General features: G+C 41.1%; 1 protein-coding gene across 1 annotated transcript in view; it reads right to left on the bottom strand.

Annotated features, from left to right (window-relative positions):
- The window catches only part of NXPH2 (neurexophilin 2), a 109,788-nt gene extending 93,227 nt beyond the window's left edge, over positions 1–16,561 (bottom strand). Inside the window, exon 1 of the mRNA XM_029225785.1 lies at positions 16,476–16,561. Coding sequence (XP_029081618.1) covers positions 16,476–16,526 — 51 coding nt within the window. The 5' untranslated portion in view covers positions 16,527–16,561. The remainder of the gene's footprint in view (positions 1–16,475) is intronic.
- Between the last annotated feature and the right edge of the window lie 2,802 nt (positions 16,562–19,363).

Raw genomic sequence — 19,363 nt, 5'->3', positions numbered from 1 at the left:
CAAAGAGGAGCACCTGCAGATACAGTGCCATGAGATAAATACTACAGCGGAGGTACGCACAGCGTGCAGGAGCCCAGAGGGACACACTTAACACAGAGGTACCTTTGGAGGGGAGATCTGAAAAGCTAGGTGACCCCTGGGGACCTGAGGCATTCTTCCTCCTGTGTCACGGGCAGTGTAATCTGTATAACTGTGGCTCTTTTCCTCGGGGCTGGCTTATATTCCACCAACCAAGGGCCAAGGTTCCAACAGCACTATAAATTCATAAAGCCAAGGGACATCCAAAAGACCATCTGCTCTAGGGGTTCCCAAATCTGGCTGGGCCCCAGCATCACCTGGTGCCTGGGCCCCAGCCTGGAGACACTGATGTAACATGCCTGGAGACTCTGAAAAGGCTCTCTCGCTGCAGCCAGCCCATGAACCAGCGTTTGGGAATCACCGACTCCAACCACCTCCATTTTCAGAAGGAGAATTTTAGAGGAAATTCACACCCACAGAACTGAACTGACTTCAACAGATTTCGGGCACATTAGGACAGCAGTGGTGGAACATCTGGCAAAGAAAAATTTGGTCCAAATACTTTCAAAGAGTATTTCCAAAGTGCATGATATAAGGCATATAAAACAGGACCATTTGTACAAGGTCAAGAACTATATAATAGGAGAGAAAACGTCAAGAAAACTGGGCTTGGACTTCCCTGGTGGCGCAGTGGTTAAGAATCCGCCTGCCAATGCAGGAGACACGGCTTCGAGCCCTAGTCTGGGAAGATCCCACATGCCGCGGAGTAACTAAGCCCGTGTGCCTCAACTACTGAGCCTGCACTCTAGGGCCTGTGAGCCACAACTACTGAGCCCATGTGCCACAACTACTGAAGCCCATGTGCCACAACTACTGAGCCTGTGCTCTAGGGCCCGTGCTCCGCAGCAAAATCCACCGCAATGAGTAGCCCATGCACTGCAATGAAGAGTAGCCCCTGCTCTCCACAGCTAGAGAAAGCCCACACACAGCAACAAAGACCCAACACAGCCAAAAATAAATAAAAATAAAATAAATTTATTTTTAAAAAAAAGAAAATGGGCTTAATAAAGGTATTTGTTGCAATGAGCTATAAATTACCTCTGCTCTTCCTGGTATGAAAAGTGAAAAAGGAGCCAAATTGAGTTGAAACTCTCATTCTTTAAATAAGGATGCTTGATTTATCAGGAAAACAGGTTTTTGTCCTTAGGAATATATTCCAAGGAAAGGCTTAGCATAGTGTCATGCCTGCAGTAGACACTTCAACTGTCGAATAAAGCAATGAATGAAAATGTGAATATGTGTTAACCAAAAAAGTGTTTTCCTACAGCCACATCCTACATTAATCTTTGACAGAAGCTAAGAGTATATCAGTAAGTAACGACTTATTTAGGCATTTGTACAGAGTGACAGAAGCATTATACAGGTCTGTAACTTTCATGGTAGAGACAACACATCCTCTTGCAAGTGAAAAGATACCACTTTTTTTTTTTGCGGTATGCAGGCCTCTCACTGCTGTGGCCTCTCCCGTTGCGGAGCACAGGCTCCGGATGTGCAGGCTCAGCAGCCATGGCTCACAGGCCCAGCCGCTCCGCGGCACGTGGGATCCTCCCAGACCGGGGCACGAGCCCGTGTCCCCTGCATCGGCAGGCGGACTCTCAACCACTGCGCCACCAGGGAAGCCCCAGGATACCACTTTTGATGTAGTGGGAAAGGTTCAGTAGGAGAATGTCATCTGTGTGCATGTATGTGTGTATGTATTAAAGGCATGGGCTGGAATGCAGGAGCCCTGACCTGCCTGGCGTGTCTGTAACACACTCACTTGGAAAGCTACAGGAGCCTATACAAAGGCCCACCCGCCTTGACATAAAGGGATATATCCCTTTATACATCCCTGGAGTGGCAGCCCAGCTGCAGTTCACTGGAGTTCTCAGATTTTATCCCAATAAGTAAGGTCATTATTTATGTATAGATTTAATTTCATGAAAATATACTCTATTTCAAATTTTAACACCAGCTGGGATTCTTTTTACTTTTTTATTACCACGTTTATCTCTGGGGAAGAAGATGCAAGTCTTATAGTACCTTTATAGATACAATTTCTTAAAAAATGAGAATTGCCTTAAAGGAGAAACTTAATTAAAAAATGCATTCTGATGTAGGAGAAAGTGATTCATATACCATTTATAAAAAATAGAGTAACTCACAGTTTACATTTGTAAACTTGAAAATCCCCAATTTTCAACAAAAAGAAATGCAGTCTAGCCCTCAAAAGTTGAACTGAATAGCTTTAAGCTACATTTTAAAAATCTCAAAAACTAGATCAAATCTTCCACTCAAAAGTGTTACTGTCCTGTTTTGATATCCATAGTGTAATCTGGGTTTGGGATAAATTCTTTGAAGAATGTAATCCCACTATATTTTAATTATAACGAATAGGCACATTGAGGGTGATTTAGGTCACGTTTTTATTAACCAGCTATTATTTATGATTATCATTTTCAGTTTTATTTGCTATCTTCATTACAAAGTAACACTTCCTCATTACTGCATTGTAAAATATGGAAACTCAAAAGCTTTCCTAAAACTCTTGGAGCCAGCCCTAACTACTGGTAAGATGTGTACCTGAGGCAAGATGAAATATGTGAACTTTTCTTGGAGGGAACTCTTATCCAGGAAAGGAATATCAGGGGGATCACTCATCATTTATTTCCCTCAAAAAGGAAAATTTGTCAGAGATGTGTGCACTGGGCACAGTGCCTGATGGACTTGGCACTCAAAAACTGAACTGAAGGAAACTTGCCTGAGATGGAAAGAAGTGTTAAGAAATAAAGTAGGTCTTTGCAAAATGCTGACCCCTTCCCAACAGTTCAAAGACAAAGTATTTAATTGGGAGAGTCCAAAGAGCTCACCTGGTTCAGCTTCTCACAGCCAGGAATTCCCTTCACTGGTGGTTCTCAGTTGGGGTGTGTTTGCTTCTCAGGGGACATTTATCAATGTCTGGAGATATTTTGGGTTGTCACAATTGGGAGAGTGTGCTGCTGGCATCTAAGTGGGTAGAGGCCAGGGATGCTATTAAGCATCCTACAAGGCACAGGGCAGCCACTTTTCTTCCACCCCTTCCCCCCACTCAAGTAATTATCTGGCCCAAAATGTCAGTAGTGCTGAGGCTGAGAAACCCTTCCCTGAGGCATGACCCAACAGATGGCCTCTGCTTACCTCTTTTTTATAAAATGACTTTTTTGGAGGAATGATTGACACACAAAAAGCTATACATATTTAATGTATACAAGTTGATGAGTTTGGAGATAAGTATACACCTGTGAAAAACCATCAAGCCACAATCTACACCATAAACGTATCTATCACCTCCTAGGAAAGGCACACTTATGGCCATGTCCTGAGCATGTCTTTACAACTGCTGGACAGCTCCTTCCACTGAAAAGACCCACTTTATCTTGAAATTCACTGATGAATGATATTTGTCAAAAGCACTACAGAAAAAGAAGGGCACAAATACAAAAGCACATTTTAAGGTCAAAATGCCTTTTCCAGATGTTAATATTCACTTTCTAATCTATTTAAATGATAGAAGAAATTAGAGCACAGAGTAAATAAACTTACATACTGAATTTTTGTTGGTTGTATTATTTTTAATTCTATTATTTGGTAGCTTTTAAGGCTTTAAGTCTATTTCTTTTTTTTTCACCATGAAGAGTTTTTTTAAAATTTTTGATTTTTTTAACTCTGTTTCAGTTTAAATAATATCATTGACTTCTTTTTATGAAGGGTGATGACTGTGCTTATATCCCTTTCTCCAATTCTTGGTTTTGGTTGGTTGTATTATTATTCGTAAGTCTACTTCTTAATTTATTAACATTAGACAGCTTAAGTTCACTATGAAAAACAAGGAAACTGATATGCTCACCTAGCTTCACCTCTTATATTCCCTTTACCTCCAATTTTTATTATATTATTTCAGTTCATTAATGTTTACTATAGTTACATTCCATTCTTTTTTTTTTTTTTTTTTTTTTTGTGGTACGCAGGCCTCTCACTGCTGTGGCCTCTCCCGTTGCGGAGCACAGGCTCTGGACGCGCAGGCCTAGCAGCCACGGCTCACGGGCCTATCCGCTCCGCGGCATGCGGGATCTTCCCGGATCGGGGCACGAACCCGTGTCCCCTGCATTGGCAGGCGGACTCTCAACCACTGTGCCACCAGGGAAGCCCATTCCATTCTTAAACTATGTTTAAATCATTCCTGCTTTGAGTACAAATCCATTTTAAACACAGCAAGTTAATAAATAGCATTTATAAAACTGAATGGTTTAAATGAAATTCCCAGTAGGGCCACAGTGTGACTGGACCACACCGAAGGAAACAGAACCCACATCTCCCCTGGGTCAGAGGCTAATGGACCCTTCTCTAGCCTCCTTTGCTTCTTCTGAGTCATACTCAGATACCACGCTACCTCACATCATCCCCTTGTGCTATATTCTTTCTTGGTTTGCTGATGTACTTCTTTGAGGATTTTTCCATATGGAGTGAGTGGTAACTCCCCCGAGACGCCTGCATGCTCCAAATGTCATTGTTTATTTTCTCTTCCTTCTCTTCCTCCTACTTTTCCCCTTCATGTTTGATTGATAATTTGGCTGTTGGTTCAATATTCTTTCAGAATATTCAGAAATTTGAAGGCATTGTTCCATTGCTTCTAACATCCAGTGTGGTTAATGAGGTGTATGTTTGTTTTGTTAGTAATCTCTGAAAGCCCTCAGGGTTTTCTATTTTTTCCTTTGAGTTCAGGAATTTCACCAGGATTTTATTTTTTTTATCAGCCCATTCAACCCTGTTGACTATGTTCCTTCCCCTCATAGCCTCCTGTTATCTGTTTCTGGGGCTCCTCGCTGGATTTATCCTCTAAGTCTCGTCACTGTTCTCTCGTATTTTCCATGTTGGTCTGCCGGCTCTGTCATGGCAGGTTCCCTTGATTTCACCTTACAGTTCACCAGCATGATCTCTGTTCCTATTCTTCCTAACCTTCTCCCTGACGTATTACTTTTGCTATATATTTCACTTCCAAGAACTCCTTCTTATTACCCAGTTGATCTTTCTTCATAGCAGTCTGTGAAAAGGCCTTGTTTTTAGGATGCAATATCCTCTTGACTCTCTGAGAATCCTAATTAGGAATTTTTAAAATTGAAATCTGTCCCCTGTATTATTTGTTTCTTCCAGGGTAGGTTCTGTTAGTTTCTCTTTGTCCTTCTCCTTCTTATTATTTTTTTGCTAAAGATTTCACTTAAATGTCTGGTGATCTTGTGGTCTATGTCTATTTACGAGTGGAGATCTGGTTGATTAACACAAAGAGCTGGAATGGGTCTTCACTGTGGGTGCTTGGGTCTCTTTCTCCGAGCTCTTTCTGCGGTGGGAGTTCTGATCACAGGTTCTCTAACAGGAACATAGTGTTGATTCCCTAGGATGCGTGGAACTGTTCATCAAAGTGTCCCACCCTTCTCAAGCCAAGGCATTATGACCCAAGCCATCTAGGCTCTCTCAACCAGGACATGGCATCTTAAATGAAGTGAAAGAAAAACTTGAGAGAAAAAGATGGACATTTATTCATCATCTTGGCCAATTGATACTTTCCCGATACCTAGACCCTTGATTTTGCTCTAGACATGCCTGATTCTCCAACCTTTTCTGTGAGCTACCCTGTTTTCACAAATTTCTTCTCTAAGTTTGTCAAAGTCAGTTTCTATTGCTTACACACAAAAAACCTAAGCTGTTGCAGATGGAAAGGAAAACGGACCTTTGTTAAGCTAATGCTAGGTACTAGGCATTTCACTTTTTTGGTATATAATCATCATAACCCTAAGAAATAGCTATAATTACCATTATTTCAGGACAAAAAACCCACTGAAATTGAGTAGATGTGTTCTCTTGTCCAAGGTGCCAGAAAAAGCATTGGAAGCCAAGTCAGTCTGACACCAAAACCTATGCTTTCTCTTTACTCTGAAGTATTCATGGAGTATAAGGATACAGACCTGGCTGCAGTTAAGAGTATGTGATGAATATTGGATGGGAGATTTAAGGCTGGAAAACCAGAAAGAGAAACTTAGACTCAATGTATTAAGGAAAAGGGAATCACAGTCTCATCCTTAATAGTGGAGTGGCATAGTAAATCAAAGGAGAATTTAAGAAAGATGATCTGTGACATGTGGAATACATTTAGAGGGCTCATGTTGGAATAAAATAGACCAGCTAGGAGGCTGCTGTAGTGATGAAACGGAAGCAGGTGGAGAGAAAGAGACAGTTTACAGATGGATTTGGAAGGAAATTTCACAGGATTTTGTGACTGAATGGATACTGTAGGGGATGAAGAAAGATGAGCCAAAAATGACTAAAAGATTTTGAGTTGCAATGAGGAAAGATGAGTGAATGTATTTACCTTGCCTCTCTCTCAAATTTCCAATGAAATGAACTAGGAATGCAAAAACAAGAATGAGTGCCTAGTGCTACAAAGAGGAAAGGATGCCAAGGGTCCACAAAATGTGAGAATCTCTGGAAGATGTAAAGAAGAGTGAATCAGAATGATGGAGAAGCCAAGTGTGCTGAGCAGCCAGTAACCAAACAAAGGCAAAAGAGAACAGCACCTGAACAGGGGTTTACCGCCACCACCCCCCGCCGACAGAATCCCCTCTTCCCACCACCAAAATCAGCACGGGAGGAGCTGGGAGTGCAAGCAGGCACAGGGCAGCTATCAGGAGGATGCATGTCCTTCACTAAAGTAGAAAGAGGGCTGAGGTCCTGAATGCTCGCCCCTTAACTCCAGGCTTCATTCAACCTAGGCCACTTAGTCAATCAGCTATGGAATCTGCCCCAGAAAGCTTCTATTTAGCTTCTATATACGATTATTTATAGGTAATATGATTGTCTATATATAAAATTCAAGAGAATCAAATTAAAAGTTATTAAAACTAATAATCCAGTTCAGAAATAGAACTGATACAATAAATATACTAAAATAAGTAGCTTTCTTTAAATTCCAGCAAAAATCAATTTAAAAATGTCAGGCCTAGAAATGTAGCCACAACCCCATAATATATAAAATATCCAGGAATAGTAAAATAAACAACATTTGTGCAAGAGCAATATAAAAAAAAAAAAACTATAAAAGTTTAAAAGCTGTAGACAAAAAGAACTGAAAAATGGGAAATTATTTAAAAAGGAAGGAATCACAAAATAAATTCAAAGGATTATTAAATATAAGAATAAACTTCACCTTCTTAATAAGTAATATATAACAGATTTTAAAAACAATGAGGTCTTTTCCTCTAACAGATTGAAAAAGTAAACAAAAAAGCCACTATCCAGATAGGGATATAGGATGTAGATCCACTGTGAGTGGTACTGTATAGTCATTAAGGGGAAAATTTATATTTATCAAAATTCATATTGTACATTCCCGGCCTTGGACAAGTATTTTCAATTCTAGGAATTCATTTTGTTTATTATTATATTTTTTCTATTTTTTAAATGTTTATTTATTTATTTTCTTATTAGTCATCCACTTTATACACATCAGTGTATACATGTCAATCCCAATCGCCCAATTCATCCCACCACCACCCCCCTAGGAATTCATTTTATAAATATACTCACAAATGAACTGAAAAAATTCAAGACAGTCAAAATTTTCATTAATAAGAGACTGATTAAATACATTATGGCACATCAATGCCATGAAATACTAAGAATTCTCAAAAATATAAGTTGTACATTGTATAAAAATGGCCACAGTATATTATTGCATTAAAAATACATGTTACATGATGTTATGTCGTGTTGACATAATTAGGATGAAAGCATACATATCCGTAATTTCTGGAAAGAAACACATTAAACTACTAATAGTGATCTCTTAGTATAAGATGGCACAAAGCAGGCAGAGGTACGAATAGCTGCTTTAAAAATTTCTGCATGTTAAAAAAAATTTAAACAGACACCTTAGGTTGGCTTCCCCAGAAACAGACAGCAAGACAAGTGTTTGAGTGCAAGTGATTTATAGTGAAGCGCATCCAGGGGAGTCTGGTGGGGAAGCGGGGCAGCGGGGCAGTGAACAAGAGGAAGCCATGGACGTGTGCGATCTCAAGCGAAGTCCCCTTGAGGGGAGCTTTGACCTGCTCTCACAGGGACACTCCAATGTATTCCTTAAACTTCTGAGCAAGGGAGCTAGGCTTTTCACACTCTGGCACCTGTCAGTCATTTGTCAAGAGCTGTCCCAGAAGGAAGGGAACTGCAGTCTGGCTCTGAGTGCTTTCTGGCAAGGGGCATCCAACACCCCCAGGGAAATCCTCTGAAGGAGAGTTATAGGTGCCCAGTGTTAGAACAGAAACCAAAAAAGGAGAGGGCGCACAGAAATGGTAAGAAGAGATCCAAAGGGATCTGGGTGGAAAGCCAATAACATTCACTATGCTATACCACCTCTGTAATCAGATACATATTTTCATAAAAAGTAAGAAAGGGAGAGAGGGCAAGAGCAAGAGTGCTACTGGTAGAGTAAAATCTTCTACGGAAGCTCACAAGTTCTGCGAGTCTAGTAGGTGTCAGCACCTACTAGATGCCTCCCCCCACCCCACTGGCTCCTTCTCACATTCCCACCGGTCCATTAAAAAACCAAGATTAAGTAGCTCTTCATAGTAGTTAAAGCCCTTCTCTCTCTTCCTGTTCACCTTTTCCATCTGAAGCGGGACAGGTTGAGATCTTGAGGAACTCTCCAACCCTCTGCTGATCCTAACTGGAACCACATCACTAGGCCGTCCACTTAGCCCTAAAGCTGTAAAAGCTGGAGCACCTGGAAACTAAACTCTGAGGCTAAATTCTAAACGGGACTCCCGATTAAGAGCCAGGCTCTAAAAATCTGTTTACTCTGTTAAAGTTGTTGACTTCACGGCAAATTTGTTTAAAACCTTCCTAGAATGAGTGAGTCGGGGTTTCTGCCTCGGCATGGCTGCTGAGAAGAACAGAACATTTCCTGGAAATGTCCCTCAAGCCCTTCACTCTGGGGGTCTATGATGGATCTCACAGCCTTCTGCTACAAACAGATGCTACTGTGACCTTGGGGATGGACTGGGCGGACAATTCAAGTTGCGCCTTTTGTGTGGTCTGTATACAGTCCGTCTTGGAAATCTTCCATGCCTTTGTGTCTTCATTTTAAAAAATGGATGCAATAACTATTGCTCTGTTTACCTTCCAGAGCTGATGTGAAGATCACACACATGAAATTATCTTATAATTTCTTATAAACCATGTGATGCTTTATACTAAGTTGCTTGTCCCAACACAAAGATACCAGACATTAAAAAGGGGGACAAGGTAGTGACTTCAAGATCTGAATCCATGAATGTTGGAAGGTTACTTGTTCAGGAAAGCTGTGTGTGGCTGTGGACATGTTGAGTGTGAGTTGGCAGTAAAACATCCAAGGCAAAGAAAGTGAGCTATGGAGAGATGGCCTTGGAGGCTGAGCAGTAGGGTAGGAATTGAGGTACAAATTTGGGAGTCATCAACATGGAAGCAGCAGGTGAATTCATGACTGTGGAAAACACACTTTTGAAAACTTCACCTCCCTTTTCATTTCTGCAGCCACATTTCTTATACTGATCCCAACTGTCTTCTGTTTGGGTTATCCAAATGCAAAAACTGTATTAATAAAAATGATTGTTAGCATTGCTACAAAGTGTTAAATGGTTCTTTTGAGTCCCTATTCTCTTATGTATACATTATCCATTCAAAATATCATGCAGATCATGGACTTTTAACAGCCATATAAATTACATATGTGGTCTCTCCCTTCAAGTAATCTCAACTATTTCCTAAGTTACAGTTTTGAGTGAATAAATATACAAGCCATATAACTTAAGGTAAAACTGATGAGATTTTAAAACTGTCAATATATATGTCAATGCTTGAAAATCACCATCTTGCATAATCTTGAATAAAGAGATTTACTTAAGTGTTTTTATGACCTGAGAATCCTTTTATTTGGCCCAAACCAGCACTATCACAAAGTCAAGTTTCGTTTTTAAAGACATTCATGTTGTTTAGAATATAGTTGGACTGAACCCCAGGACTAGTCAGTCTGTTTCAGTTGACTTGTCCCCTGATGTTAAAAGCATTAACAATTTCTTCCATCTTTGATAGGTCTCACATGCCAGTTCCTTCTTGGTTTTCTTTTTAAAATTTCATACCATTAACATCAGAACTCCGAAGACCTTTGGAGTTAGTTAATAGTATTCCTGATTTAAATAGGTTGGATTCTACTGAGGTGTACAAAAAGTCACATGCTAGTTTTCTGCTTGAAGTACAGTATTAAGCTGTAATGCTGCTTATCTTAATAATTAGAATTTAACTGAGAGCCAATTTACTTTTTATTTAAATTAAAGAAAGGAGTAGATGTTAGTGGTTTACAATTTAAAAATGGTATATAGGGGGAAAAGCCCTTATTGTACCATTTTAATTTAAATTTTATTGATTTTGCTGATTACATGTGTTAAATAAGTATTTGTCAATTCCCTTTGCCTAGTTTCACTAAATTGTCCTTTTCCACAAGAAGATATAACATTAAGCAGTCTTGTAGTATTTTAAATCTATTTCTAAATATATGTACCATTTGTGATGTGGTTAAAAGCACAAACTCCATGTAAAACTTATATTTAAAGCAATTAAGTTTGTAGGTAAGACATACTTTAAATTGTACAGTAAAGATGTACATAATTCATAAAAGAAAAATACAGTAACACTGTTATTGTACATTAAAAAAAGGAAAGAGATGTTAGAAATCATTTTTCATTCTCTTTATCACTGATGACGTCATTGTACAGATGAGGGATTTGAGGTTATTAAATGACCAGCCCAAGACACACAGACACGCGCGTGCGTGCACACACACACACACACACACTCATATTCTCATAGCAGTTCGATTTTTTTTACTGTTATGTCCTCAATGTCTGCTACAGTCTCAGTGTAAAGTCAGGGACAAAATAGTAAATATTTGTTGAATATGCAATTTATTTAGAGATAGAACTCGTCTTTCGACTCCAAATACATTGTTCTTTCCAGTACACAAATGGAAACTTTCAACATGTCCTTCTTGTAGATTTTTTGGGAGAATAGAATGTGATAAACTGTGTGAAAGAAACTTGAAAACAGGTAGGTATATGCAAATCTAAGAGAGCATTATTATCATTGTAGTTTAAATTTAAAAAACTTCCCAGTTTTCTTACTATGGGTCCATAAATCTAAGAAAAGCAAAATTTACAAGAATGACAATTTTAAAGACAACTATTTTAACTTCTTGAATGATCTGGCTAGGAAAAATATTTCTTATAGCTTTTGGGTTTAGATAATGAAATATTCATTTTTAATGGTAGTTCTATAAAGAAACAGAATTCCTTATTATATACTGATCTTACAGCATAATGAACCGAACAGTTATTTGAAGGTTTTCATCTAGATGTTCATAAACTAAAAACAACATAAATTGGAAGTTTTCAATCAATCATATCTTAGAATTCTTTCTATAATATGAAAATCTATACTGTAAATTGCTTTAGATACTTCTTTTATTGAGCAAGATTTTGAAATAAAGAACAGAGTTGTCATCGATACCGTTGGTCATATCACAAGTAATAAAAAATTCAAACAGATTGTTAGCAAATAAAGACTCTTACAATTTTTAGTAAATAAAGACAAACTAAGGCATCTGAATTTGGCACAATTAAAATTGTTCGTGATGAAACAGCGTTACAATATCTTACAGTGGTTCAATAAATAGGTTAACTTGGAAGAGATTACTGAAAATAATTTAAACATGCTACATTTTAAATTATAACCACTGTGCAAGAATGATATAGAAATTAGTTTCTTAAATCATCATTCCACATACTATAAGAATATCTAGAGAGTAAACTCACATGGATGAGTGCTCAAAATCACTTGGACCAATTTTTTAAAGCAGCTTTAAAATAATTGACTCCCAAATCAAGATATTAAATGCCAACTTCTAACCGGCTATAATGCTTATGGCTAAGATAGAAATGAGATTCTTCACAGAAATGCTGACACAGCCCTAACTGTAGGCATTTGAGCGTGTGGCTATAATTCTTTTTTCAAATCTTACCCAGCAAAGCTTCAGGTAAAAGAGACCGCAGAATATGTAAACAGTAGGAAACAGTCCTGGAGCTTTTACAAAATCACAAACCTTGACACACTTATATTCATCTCTGACTGCTACTACTAAATAATGAGATCATTCACAATGTATTGATTAGCTCTTTAATAGATAAAAGGTGGGCAGTGTGTTGTAAAAATCAACATTTCTTAATTCATTCGATTTGCAAGAGCTACACATTTTAAGCTGAGAATGGAAAACCTCTAATAAAAGTTTTTCAAAAAAGCCTTCTGCCTTATTTAGCATTTTGACCACTAATCAGAAACAATAAAAAATCAAGAAAAAAACTATAAAAAAAAAAAAAAGAAAGAAAAAAACTATGGAACAAAAAGTAACAAGGCTTTTCTTTTCCATTCGGAAATCTATTGAGCTATAAAATAGGTCCCCAAGAGGAGTCAGTTTCCTATGTGGAAGGCATTTAAAACTGAACTACACAATCTAATCTTAAAATAGGCCAAGGGAACACAATTTATACTGGGAGGTGAGTGGCTGGAATAGAGGACTTAATTGTCTAATCCTAGCTCTCATTTTTAAAAATGTCTAAGATAATGATCCTTTTAATGAGCCAATTTCAAAGCCCAGCCAACTCTAAGTCGTAACCATGATATGGTGGTATTTTCTTCTCCTCTGCGTTGTCATCTAGGCAACAGATGACTATTGATCCTATACTGGAAAATACTGTTTTGATGTTAATTGATCAAAACTGTATGAGGGAAATTGTGATTTCTGAATGGAAGACAGTCATGAGTTATCACTTCTTGAAAATACAGAACTGGGAATAAATATATGTTATGACTATGACACTAAATAAATATTAAAATCAATAATTTGCTAAGATAAAAATATCCTCAATAAGTTCATGTGGGATGATACTATATAATGAGGATGAGCTTAAAATTGTTAACACTTTGCATCACAAGTATTCTGATTTTATAGGATTCTAAAAATTTGCTAACTTGCATCGCTTTTTTAATTTATATTTTACTTGATAAACTCATCATTATATCACAGAAAAACAAGTTGAAATGTATAACAAACTAATTTTTAAAATCACCACTAAATTTTATCTTAAACTCAAGCTTATCATCCATTTAAATTCAAATTTAATCTTTTTACAATCTGCATTTTACTTAGAGGCAAAAATCACACTTATTATGAGTTACAAATAATCATGCAAATCTGTAAGAAGCTGTCAACTGGCGAAGTCTTTACCTTGCATCATGTCACAAAATAACACTCATTATAATATTAACTTCAAATGCTAATTTTCTCTTCATTAGATGGCAGACAAGAGATAATGTGCTATTAATATTTTTATAAAGATATGTTGCTGAATAAGAATTTCAAAGAAAATAATACATTCAGGATTGATACTTAATTCTGCAAATGCCTAGTAATCTTATTAATTAGGTATAGCAACCTGTCTGTTAAAACACTAGACACAGGCCAGGAAAATTGGCTAAGGACAAATCACAGACACACATACTTCATAGTTTACCTGCAATATTTATCAATTCAGCTTATTGTTTTCTTAAAAATTATAAATATCCCCCAAATAAGTAAAAATCTTCTAGTTATTGTACCAGTATTATATGATAGGGACTTATTTGGGCCCAACTCCCTCTGACTGCTTTCATATGAATCAGGCAATTTTCTTAAAATTAAAATTTCAATATCCCCCAATGAATCCACTACTCATTTAAAAATATTTAGCATTTTAGGATAGCAGTGGGAATGGAAAAGTAAAATCCAGTTCCAGCGATAACCCAACCTCGTCTCCACTCCCTCCCCCCAAGGGCAGATGTACTATGTACACATGGTTCCTAGAAAATGAAAAAAATTAGTTTTCAAACATTTTATCCACTTGCTATTGGGATTTAGCAAAGAAGTTCAATATTAGCTGAAAAGGTAGACTAAAACTATAAGCCATCCGAAGGGCCAAATTATAAATTTTTTTTTTTTTTTTGGATACCTGCTGGGTTGGGGCGAATGGTGGGATTGGGGGGTGTTTTCATTTAGATCTACCCTGCTCAGCCGCTCTGTTTTCCTTTCACATCCTAACCCCCCTTGTGTTATAAGGCTGGAAACAGCTCTAAGATTGTGGAGAATGTAAACAGCTTTTTATTGTCCAAAAGGATGGCAGTGTAAGGAATGTATGCTTATCACCCAGCTGCAGCTCCCCACCTCACTTACCATGATAAAGTGCTCCAGGAAAGAAACATCACAACCCAAGCACAATCCAAAAATGGATTAGAATTTGACATACACTTCCTTAAAAACTGATAAATCAAGCCACGCTGTAATATTAGAATCTAGCTCTTAAGGAGGGTATATAATCTTGTCAAGATGTATTTCTTATTCCCTATTGACTCTGGTGGTGTGAAAAAAAAAAAAATCTAACATTCCCAATACGGTAAACTGATAGAAGAACTTTTCCCAACACATCCCCCAGTATGGCTCCTTATCTTTAAGAGTCTAATACAGTGGAACAGATACACAGTTCATGATCACTGAATGCAAAATTAAATGAATGAACTAAGAGATTCATGAAGATATTCTGAAGATCCTACCTAAGTACCTGAGTTCCCCAGGTTTTTACAGTTTTACTTACACACACTATACAAATGTTGCTTTGTTAAATCACCTTTTTTTGGAATCTAGATCAAACATTTCAAAAAGCAAGGGATACTGAAGAGTATTATGGCATATATGTGGCATGCTTAATGCCTTAGATGTAAAATTTATTTTAACATGCCATCTTGTATATAGGCAGTATGTGCTGGCTCATTTAAGGACATTTGGGAACATCACTGCATTTTCTTCTTAAAGCCATTGAAGAATTTCTTAATGCTGTGCAGGTGAAGCTAATCTCTGTGGAAAAGGAATGGACAGGCCCTTTCGTGCTCTCTCCCCTTCACTAAGACATTTTAGAACTCCTTCCATCCTCAAACTTACAGAGTATCTTTGTGTCTACAATATCATATGTATCATAGAGAAACTTTAATAAGTTACTTGATCTTTCCCTCTAAAGGGAAATGAGAGAGAGAGAGAGAGAGAGAGAGAGAGAGAGAGAAGGAAGGGAGGGATGAAGGAAGGAAAAAAGGAAGGATCATCATCCTTGGGTTCCTTAACCCTGTTTTAACAGCCAGATTAAACTGGGTAAAGTCTTAAATATGAAGACCAAAGAAACCTTGGCTTCTGGAGAAAGCCCTCTTGATAGCACCGTATTAAGACAAGTGCCAAGAGAGCAAGAGAAATCCATCACAGAGGCGGACTGCGCCAAAGCAATCCCCTTCTATAATTGTACTTTAAAAGTTGTCTTCTTGAACGTCTTACTTGGGATCTCCCTTAAACAGAATTAACTAGCAATCCATACAGCATACAGGTATATTTCGGAAGGAGGAGAGGGTGGCGCCACGCGGGAAAAGCGAGGAGAGATGAGAGGCACCACTGGAACGGTCGCCTAGAGCCTCCCTGGCGGACTGTGCAACCACCTTCTAATACCCTTCATATTCCTCGGTGCCCCCTGAGCCGCCCAGACCAGACAGGAGAGGTCTTCGGGAACAAAATGCGTAGAGACGACGGGGAGGGGGCTCCTGTGTGGAGTTGGATTTGAAAGTTACATCCTGCGTCCCTGCCGGCACAAAACCCCATCCTAGTCCCCAGTGCCAGATAGAAAACGAAGAGAAATCCAATCTGCCTCCCAAATCGGTCTTTTGCCTAAGTTTTTCCCCAGCAAGGAGCCACCAACCGGCCCTGAAAGCGAGGATGCACGATGCCGTGCTTTATAAGTGTTTGCGGGCATCCGGGCAAAATACCACGTGAAAAATAACCACCAAGCCCCCCAAACTCTGGGCTAGAGGCAGGTCTTTCAGCCCATCCTCATCGCGTCCGTCTACCCTTATCCCCTCCTTGACCGCTCCTCAATAAACCTCTTCCTTCTCTCTCACCTTCTTCCCTGCCACTTTCTGCCTTCTTTACCTCAGCCCTCCAGTCCCAATCCTCCATAAGCACCGCACTCGCCTCAGGGTCCCCACTCTGATCCCCGTTCCCTGATTCTTTCCCTTCAACCTCTAAGGCAACCCTAAACTCCCTCCACTGCCTGCGCCCCCGACCCTATGTCCCAAGCAGCCCTAGACTCTGCTTCCGAGTCGGCAGCCGGAGCGGTTTTCCCGCCGAAACGCGGCCCCGGCGCGTGGGGCGTGGGGCGCGCGGCGGGCCGGGCACTCACCAGCTGCAGCAAGCCGGGGACCACGACGAGGGGCAGCGGCCGCAGGCGCATGGTGCCGGCTGGCGCGGCGTCTCACGAGCTGCGCGCCCTCGCCTGCCTCTCGCGCATCTCCACTTCGCGGGGCAGGACTGAGGACGCCAGGGACTCCGCGCGGCGCTTCACTCCCGGAATCCGAGCGCAGCGCCGCGCCACGCCGCGCGGGTCGGGTGGGCGGGCTGGGAAGGGGGTGGGGGAGGGCGGGCGGGAGATGCTTCTGGGGCCCCGCGCGCCCCTCCTTGGAGGGGGCCGGAAAAGGAGCGTGGGGGGCAGCTCGAGCTCCGGCGTGCTGCGCGGGGTCCCAGCAGCGCCCGGGGCTCCCGCGTCCCGGGGTCAGGGTGAGCGCGGCGGACGCCCGCGGGCGGGAGGCTGCGGCTCTGGCGCTTTGATGCGGGGTTCCCGCGCGAGGCTGCTCCCGGAAGAGCTGAGCGCGCCCGGGAGCCCTGCGAGGCTCGGGGCCTTCTCCGCCCCCGCCCAGCAGAGGGCCGGTTGGGCCGGGTGCCCTGCCCACTGACCAGCTCTTGTTTTGCCGGGGAGGTGGCAGCGGGGATGGGGGGGACGGGTGGTTTCCCTGAGTGGATGCAGGAAGGAGCGCGCCGGGAGAGCACCCAGGGAGTTCTAGGGGAAGGCGACGGCAGGGTCCTGAGGCGGGGCGTGGGGCGGGGGTGGTGGTGGTGTGGAGGGGTGCTGGAGCCCGGGACGCCCCGGGAGAGCGCCCTGCTCCGCAGCAGCCCTGGCTCTCAGAGCCCGGCGCGGGGGGTCCAAAGTGAGGCTGGTGCGGCTGGAAGAATGTCTGGAAGTGGAAAGTAGTGGGCACCTAGAGGGACATTGAGGAGGGGTAGCGGCAGGGCTCTGAGAAACCGAGCTAGGTGTAGGGGTCCAGGCTTACTCGGGTTTGAGGATGCTGTCGGCTGCTCGGTGTCCAGGAGGAGGATAGAGCTGCGCCCGGGCGCCTGGGGAGAAGAATAAGGAGAGGAGACCCTGCCGCAGCCTCCCTCCCAGTTGGGAAATCTTGGAGAGGGATATTTCTGAGGCCGCGGCTGGGTGAGGCCAGAAACCTGCTGCCCGCGATCGCTCAACCCCATGTTAACAACTCTCCATTGGAGAGATCCTTAACCTTTAACTATCTCTGTGCTGGACCCTGTAGTGGAAAAGTCAAGGGACAGTGGGGCTCAGGTACTCCCACGTTTACGGCGGGTGAGAATTTAGACATCATCCATCAGCCTCTTTATTGAACAGATGGGAAATCTAAGGTCCAGAGAGGTAAAATCAGTTCTCCAGGGATGAGTCTCTAGGCAGCTACTTCAAAAGAACACTCAAGGCAAGGCTAGTTCCTACATCCTCTTGCAAATGAAAAACACGTTGCGGCAAGAGAGTGGAATTGAGATAGATTTTTATTTTAAAAAAATAAAACAACACAAAGTGAAATTTGGGTTGGAATTTTAGGGGAAAAACGTTTCCATCTCCTGCTCTTACTGCTCTTCTACCCCCAAATAAAATGAAAGGGGAGTTGGTAAGTCTTTGAATGGTGCAGGACCAACGGCAGGAGGACTGACCTGGGTAGGGCAAGGTCCCACCCTTCCTTTCACCGGGTGTGTCAATTTTGTGCAGATGGGGAGGGAGGTAATTCCAGAGTGTTCTGGGGTCCCAATGCGACTTTGAAAGTTGTCCCTGGGGCTGCAGGTGGGGTACCTCTCTAATACAACTCCATTTCCTGTATGGAGGAAGAGAGGCAAGCGAGGGTTGTATATCTTTCCTAACGCCTCACTTGGCCTGACTGGGAGATTCTGGGGCCCATGGCAAAGGCTGCAGCAGCGAGAACCCACTTTGTCCTCAGACTCTTCCTTGCAACAGACTCAAAAACAAACAAAATCATTATTTGCATATCTAAATATATAACTCACCTCCCTATAGCTACCCTTTACCTCCACAAAAATTCTCTTTACCTAGGCTTAGAGCTCACTTCTAGAAAGTTATTCTATCCTAGAAGCATAAATAAGATAATTTCAAAAATTGGGAGTGATCTCTGTAGGTTGATCTTCTTGTCCAACTTTGTCTCTGCATTTTATTTACAGACAATCTTTGGGAAGTGATTAATAGGGAACGAGTTTGGCAGACATTAGAAGGACCCCTTTTTGGAGAGGGGCTGCTAGAAGAGGAAGAAAGCAAATGGCATTGCAAGAGGCAGTACCTCATATAGACTCAGTGTTTCTGCCGGAGCCCCAGCTGACTTGTCTCTGAAACCAGAAGGTGAGGTCCCTTCTTGATTTAGTAGTTTCCGCTTCTGTTATCATTAGCTCTTTAAATGAGGAGTGCATGACTTAACACACTATTGAAATGAATAAGTGATTTAATGACTGGAATATTTCACTCTTTTCTTTAAATTTGTTCCTATTTCTTAGACCATTTCTACCCTTTTGGGAAATTTATGCATAAAATTTTAGAACCTAAACTTGAACATGTGTCCTAATAATACTAAGTATTCTCACAATGGAACTTGCTGCAGGGTGTTGGATTCCAAGCTAAGAGCTAACGGACACAATAGAACGTGTGTCCCGTTGATCAGGCTGTGGCAGAGAGAAGCACCAAGGACCCCCTTGACTAAAGTCTGGTATTACTGTGTTTATTTTTAAGGTGACTACTGCTAATTTAGTGTATTCCCCAAATTTTACTGTAAGTACTATGGGAAAGTGGAAGGAAAGGAAGAAAGGAAGGAGGGAGGGAGGGAGAAAAGGGGGAAAGATAGAAGCATTAAATACATGGACTGTCATTCCGAACATGCAGTCTAACCAGGAAACATGCAACAAACAAAAGGCAGACAATACAGGGGAGTTCAAGTTTAATTGCTGCCT

The sequence above is a fragment of the Monodon monoceros genome, unplaced genomic scaffold (genome assembly GCF_005190385.1).
Source record: "Monodon monoceros isolate NGI ecotype Baffin Bay Population unplaced genomic scaffold, NGI_Narwhal_1 Super_Scaffold_16, whole genome shotgun sequence".
NCBI lineage: Eukaryota > Metazoa > Chordata > Mammalia > Artiodactyla > Monodontidae > Monodon > Monodon monoceros.
Note: the sequence above shows the minus strand (reverse complement) of the source record. Positions and strands in the feature narration are given on the sequence as shown.